The following is a 6456-nucleotide window of genomic DNA, read 5'->3' as shown; positions in this document are numbered from 1 at the left end:
TTCAAAGAGGGACTAGATATTTATATCGATGACAAAAATATCCAAAGTTAAAATAGTTAATGGTAAAAAGGGCAATTTTTGTTTTGGCAGGGATATAAAAATTTCTGCTTTCACCCTCTAAGTAACAGGGTTTGGGATGAGTCCTTCATGGGGAGCAAGTTATCCCACATCTGGCTGCTGTGAGGTTTCTCACATCTCCCTCTGTAACATCTAGTGATGGCCACTTTCAGAGACAGGATACTGGGCTAGACAGACGATGGGTCTGATCCATGGATCTGCTCATTCCTATGCTACACTTCTCTTTCTGCAAGGAGCAGCACAAATCAGGAATAATCCGCCCACACTATGAAATACAAGTGCTTTGCTGTGGCTGAAAGTCTCCCTCAAAACCTTCTTGACTATGTCGTTCCGTAAGGTGTAGATAAAGGGATTTAGCAGTGGGTTAACTATGCTGCTGAGCACGGCAGGGATCTTGTGCATCTCCAAAGTGGACTTCTGTGACGGTGTCACATACATGAAGATGGAGATACTGCAGGACATGAGAACCAGGGTCAGGTGAGAGGCACAGGTGCTGAAGGCTTTATTCCGGCCAGTGTTGGTTGGGATGCGCAGGATGGTGGAGATGATGAAGACATAGGAGATCATCGTTAGGGTTAATGAGCCGAGGATGACAAAAGAAGATAACATGAAGTCTATCAGCTCAACCAGATGTGTGTCAGTGCAGGAGAGCTCCAGCAAGGGGCCAGAATCACAAAAAAAATGGTCAATGACATTGGAACGGCAGTAGGACAACCTGGAAATCATGATGGTTGGGAAGAAGATGGAGAGAAGCCCACCAAGCCAACAGGCCATCATCATCTGGGCACAGACACGGCTACTCATGAGGATGGGGTAGTGCAGCGGGCTGCATATGGCAGCATATCGGTCGTAGGACATGGAGGTCAAGAGGAAGAACTCCACCGTGCCCAGGAAGAAGTAGAAGTAGGACTGGGCCATGCAGCCAGCGAAGGAGATGGATTTATCTCCCGAGAGGAGGTTCTGCAGCATCTTGGGCACGGTCACCGAGGTAAAAAATAGGTCCAATGCTGAGAGATTACAGAGGAAGAAGTACATGGGTGTGTGTAGGCGGCCGTCAGCATAGACAATGCAGAGAATGACCATGTTGCTGAATAATGTCAAAAGGTACAAGCATAGCAGCACCACAGAGAGCAGGATCTCTGTCTCCTGTCGGATGGGAAACCCCAAGAGGATGAATTCTTCCACAGTTGAAGTGTGGTTCTCCATTCCCCATTGACCTACTGGGATAAGGAAACAATTATACAGCAGGGTTTGTAAAATCTTGGGGCCAGATCATATCTCTCAAATGTCCTTCATGTCAGGGGGCATCTCTACATCTCAGTGAAATTCTACTGTTAGAAATTTCCAAAAAACAAACTGAAAAAAACCCAGAAAATTGGGTTTTTGACTAAAAGAAAATGTGGTGGTAAGTGTCCATGGGCCACACTTGCAAAGGAATTCAGGCACCAAAAGATGCAGCCATGTGGGATTTTCAAAAGCATCTACATAGGTTAGGGATAGATTGTTAAAGGTATTTGTAAAGGATTTTCAGAGGCACATAAGTACTGAAATCCCATTGATATCAATAGACATTATATGCCTAATATGCTTAGGCACTTAGAAAAAAAATCCCACCAATACCTATCATCTTCTTTAGATGCTTAAAAACCTTTGAAAAGCTGGCCCTACATTTCTCTTTGGCTCATATATTTCTCACCAGAAAAGAAACATGTGATAACTGAATATTTTCCACATTTGAACTAAACAATTTCCAGTTTCTGGCAGTTTTCTGGGGGAGAAAAAAAATCTCTGACAAGTTTGGAGTAAAAATTTTAAGTTTCTGAGTTTTTGAAGAAAATATTAAACATTTTCCTTAGCCATAAAAAATACCCAAATTTTATGACCAGCTCTAAATCTATTGAGTTTTACTCACAGTAACTTACATTCAACACAGACTGGATATTTCTCCTTTCACTTAACTTGTGCAAAATGATTAATGTCAGTAATGCAGAGAATCATGAATCCGAGGTTCATCGATTCTTAGATTCTATAGGACCATAATGATCATCTACTCTGACCTCCTGTGCACAGCATCCAAAGGACCTTGCTCAGGAATCCCTTCACCAAATGTATGGCTTCTTGTTGAACCCCAGCACTGATGTTTGGAAACAGACATCCAACCTTGGGGAGAGAAAGAGGCCATTACACAGGAATCCCACATCATCAAGTTGCCTGCCTGAATAATTTGTGTGTCACTCATCTGTGGTGTTTGCTACATGTTGTTTTTCTTCTTTGGGCCTCAGCGGGTTGAGAGGTGAGGACGTGGTGTGATCCTCAGCCGATAAAAACTTGCATGAAATCAGTGGAGCTACATCATCCTATTCAAAACCAGCTGTTGACCTGGCCTATTGAATTCAGCTCAGCTATAGAGATTTATCCCTGCAGGGGAACCAGGCCAATGACTAGTGTGATGTGTTGGATAGGTTTCTGGGGTGAGATGTTGATTATAATTAATTGTCCTGAAACACAGGGCTGCTGCCGGGGACCCAATGTGCTAGAGGCTGTACAACAACAATAAATAAGAGCAATGTAACACCCTCCTCTTTTAATCTCAAAGTGGTTCACAAAGGAGGGCTGTATTGTTACCCTTGTGAGACAAGTGGAGAAACTGAGGCAGAGAGAAAAGAAGTGCAACACAAAACATAACATGGTCCCAATATCAAATCATTTACACTTTCAGTAGCCAAATGTATTTAGGTACCTAAAGGAGTACCTAGGTACCTGATAGCATTCTCCAGAGTGACGAGGTGCCTAACTCTCATTGAAATCTATGGGAGTTGGGCACTTTGGAAAAGCCCACTCGATGCCTATATGCATCTTTACACACCTTAACATCTTTACAATCTGGCCTTAAGTATCTAAGTAAGCCTGATTTTCAGAAAATCCTGAGGACGCTCTGCTGATCAGGCTCCTTGAAGATGTCATAAGGTGGCCAAAAGATGAGGCACCCAAAATGAACAGACGCTTTTGAAAATTTAGACGATGGAGATGAGGATTTTCAAAAGTAACTAAGGGAGGTAGGTGTCCAATTCCCAAAGACTTTCAGTGGATTTGAGTGTCTAACTCCTTGAGGCTCATCCGAAAATGCCAGTCTAGAGACATGAACAACATGACACTGAGTGCAATAGTGTAAACATCTCACTTCTCGAGAAACGAGCAGTACAGCACCCCAGTCACCTTCTCCTCTGCACCCCGCTGCATAGATCAGAATAAGTCACTCAGCATTCTTATCCGTCTTTGAGTGATGGAAACAAAATAAATTAAGCATCTAATATTTTCTTGAAAAAAAATCTCATTATATCCATTGACTAAATTGTCACAAAATGTGTCTGTCCCTTTTTCTCCAAGCTGGAAGAATGGTGGGAAAAAATGCATTCGTTGAACAACAGATCATAAATTTCACTGAGCAAATTGTCAGATTAAAATTTGGTGAACAAGTCTCACCCAAGCTGGGTAAATGAAATTTTGGAACCTCTACAAATACTCACGTTTGGCTCTTCGGAGGCTGCTGAGGTACTACACGGATTAACGAGAGAGATACCAGACTCTACCCTGCAACAGGCTTTGTGCTGCCATGGTGATCTTAAAGAGAGTTTGCTACATTTAAGAAATCTCTTCTCGCTCTTCATGGCAAATCTCAGGTGCTTTGTAGAGGGACCACTGTGCTAAGGTGGGTCATTTTAACCCAGCAAACACACCTCCAGGGGCTAATTTCTTCTCTCTTCTCTGGGGAAGCAATTCAGCAGAGTGTACCGCTGGGCAGATGCTCACGCGCCAGCCTAGGGAATGATTTATGGGATCAGCAGTAATCATTAACCACCATGAACTTCAGGGCTGATTTCCACTTTTTAATAAGCAGTCAGATACTACAACGATGGGCAAGAGGGATTGATAGGGAGGGCGGATTTACAGTTAAGTCACTGGACCGGGACTCAGAAGTCTGCATTCAAATGCTACCTCTGTCACAGGTGCTGCATGCAACCTTTGGCAAATCACTTAGGGTGGGATTTTTCAAAGGCACTCTGTGCTGACCTAGTTTGCACTCACTTTAATGGGAGCAGAGGTAGGGGAGTGGACCCCTTCTGACAATCTGCAGCCTGCCTGGCCCAGGTCCGTAAAGATGTATAGATGTTGCTCTGCTCAGCATTGCAACACCCCATGTCAAGGTGCCCTGCTGCCCAGTAGAATATTGAACCCCGAGCTAGGAAATCCAGCCCGCCATAGAACACGTGGTGAGAGCTAGACACAGAGGGAAGGGACCATGAGACCATCTCTCTGTTCTCTTGTACATCACAGGTCATTAACCTTCACCCAGTCAGCCCTGCCGTGAGTTTGAGAACTTGTGTTTGACTAAAGCGTTTAATCTCTATTTGAGGACATTGAGAGACAAAGACTCCTCCACCACTGCCCTCTGGGGCTTGTTTCAGTGGATAACAAGCCTCACAAGAAATACAGTAATAACAGTTAAGTCTACCTTTTAGTCACACGTATTTTAGTCATGGACAGATGAAGGGCAGTAATCAAAAATTCACAGCACGTGACCTATGACCAGGGCCACCCAGAGGATTCAGGGGCACTGGGGTCTTCGGCAGTGGGGGCCCCCACTTCGGCAGTAATTCAAAGGCGGGGGGGTCCTTCTGCTCCGGGACCCACCACCGAAGTGCCCAGAAGACCCATGGTGGGGCCTCCTGCCGCCGAAGTACAGCCAAAATGAGACATGGCATTTTGGCGGCAGGTCTCACTTCGGCGGTAATTTGGTGGCAGGGAGTCCTTCTGCCTAGGGGAGGAAGGACCCCCCCACACCACCAAAGACCCAGAGCGGAAGCAGCTCCGGGAACCGGGCCCCACAAGAATTTTCCGGGGGGCCCAGAGCAAGTGAAGGACCCCACTCCAGGGGCCCTGAAAAACTCTCGTGGGGGCCCCTGGGCAAATTGCCCCACTTGACCCCCACTCTGGGCGGCCCTGTCTATGACTTGTACTATAAACCTCTGGCTAAGACTTGGAGGGGGAAGTTCAGGGGGGAGGCCCAGGGGCCGCTAGGGGTGCTGGCCCGGGGGGCAGGGTTGGCAGGTTCCTGACCCAGCTCCAGGGCAGTGGTGACCTCCAGCTCCTGGCTTCACTTGCTGCCTCTGCTCCACCCCAAGTCCCAGTTCTGCAGCTCCCATTGGCTGGGAACCAAAGCCAATGGGAGCTGCGGTGGCGGTGCCTGCTGGCAGAGGCATCACATGGAGCTAGGAGCTGAGGGAGGGGAACCCCCCAGGTAAGCACTGTACCGCATCCCAGCCCTGAGCCCCCCGCATACCCAAACTCCTACTGCTGGGAGGTGGAGGCACCCAAGATAGGTGGCTCAGGCAGCTCCCCGGCCAGCTGCACAGGCTGCTGCAGAAGTCACAGAGATCACAGAATTTGTGACTTCCATGAGCTCTGCAATGAAAACGGAGTCTTAATCATAGTGTTTATTTATACTGCTATTTTTTGGCTGAACTGGTCAAAAATGTTAAATATTTTCTGTGATTGTTTTTTTGAGGATTCAATAAAAAAATTTAAAGTCTGCTGGTAATGTGTTTCCAATCAAATGGTCTCCTCCTTTTTGCCCAGCCATTGCATTGTCCAATGGGAGGGAGGGGAAAGGAGGTGCAGGAAGGATATGAAAAATCAAAACCTGATTTTTTTATTTTTTTCATTTAACTTCAACTGTAATCAAATTTTTAGATTCATTCCATTTTGACTAAAAAAGAAAGAACATGAAAAAAAACCCCACATTTCACACCACGTGAAAATGATTGGTGTGAAGCGCCATTTTCCATTGAAAAGGTGTTTTCTTTCCCCTCCAAGTTAAGTCAGTCAGTTCTGGCTGCTGATTTGCAAACTGAAGTCACTAGACCCATCTCTGGAATCCAATTTCTGCATCTTGACCCGTTTCCCAGGTGCAGATTCACACACGGATATTGCAGTGTGCAAACCTCACAAGTGGAACCTCTTTAGAAACCTGGCCCTATATAGAGGGTTAAAGGAAAAGCTCATGAGTGAATGAAATCAGTGCTTCACGCAATTCTCACCTGTGGGACTTTAACAACTTTCACAGAACCTGGAATGGAAGCACTAGTTTAAAAAGCACCTACATACAAAACCGCACAGACATTTGTGGTGTGACATTGCCTGTATTTACATTGGAACAACCCCAGGGACAAATTAATGCCAATGCACATTGCGTCCAGGAAACATAATTTGATAGAAGCTCTCAGCCCCAGAAACTGTGGGTGTCGAACCTCCTTTGGCTCATTTGAGAATCCCAGCCTTGGCCTCCATGACTGTTGTTTATACTGCACAGGAGCTACC

General features: G+C 45.8%; 1 protein-coding gene across 1 annotated transcript; it reads right to left on the bottom strand.

Annotated features, from left to right (window-relative positions):
• Nucleotides 1–285: 285 nt before the first annotated feature.
• On the bottom strand, nucleotides 286–1284 carry LOC127031683 (olfactory receptor 6J1-like). Its single transcript, XM_050918761.1, has one exon. The coding sequence runs from the start codon at nucleotides 1282–1284 to the stop codon at nucleotides 286–288; it is 999 nt and encodes a 332-aa protein (XP_050774718.1).
• Between the last annotated feature and the right edge of the window lie 5172 nt (nucleotides 1285–6456).

The sequence above is a fragment of the Gopherus flavomarginatus genome, chromosome 11 (genome assembly GCF_025201925.1).
Source record: "Gopherus flavomarginatus isolate rGopFla2 chromosome 11, rGopFla2.mat.asm, whole genome shotgun sequence".
Taxonomy (NCBI): domain Eukaryota; kingdom Metazoa; phylum Chordata; order Testudines; family Testudinidae; genus Gopherus; species Gopherus flavomarginatus.
This window is presented reverse-complemented; position numbering and strand designations above follow the sequence as displayed.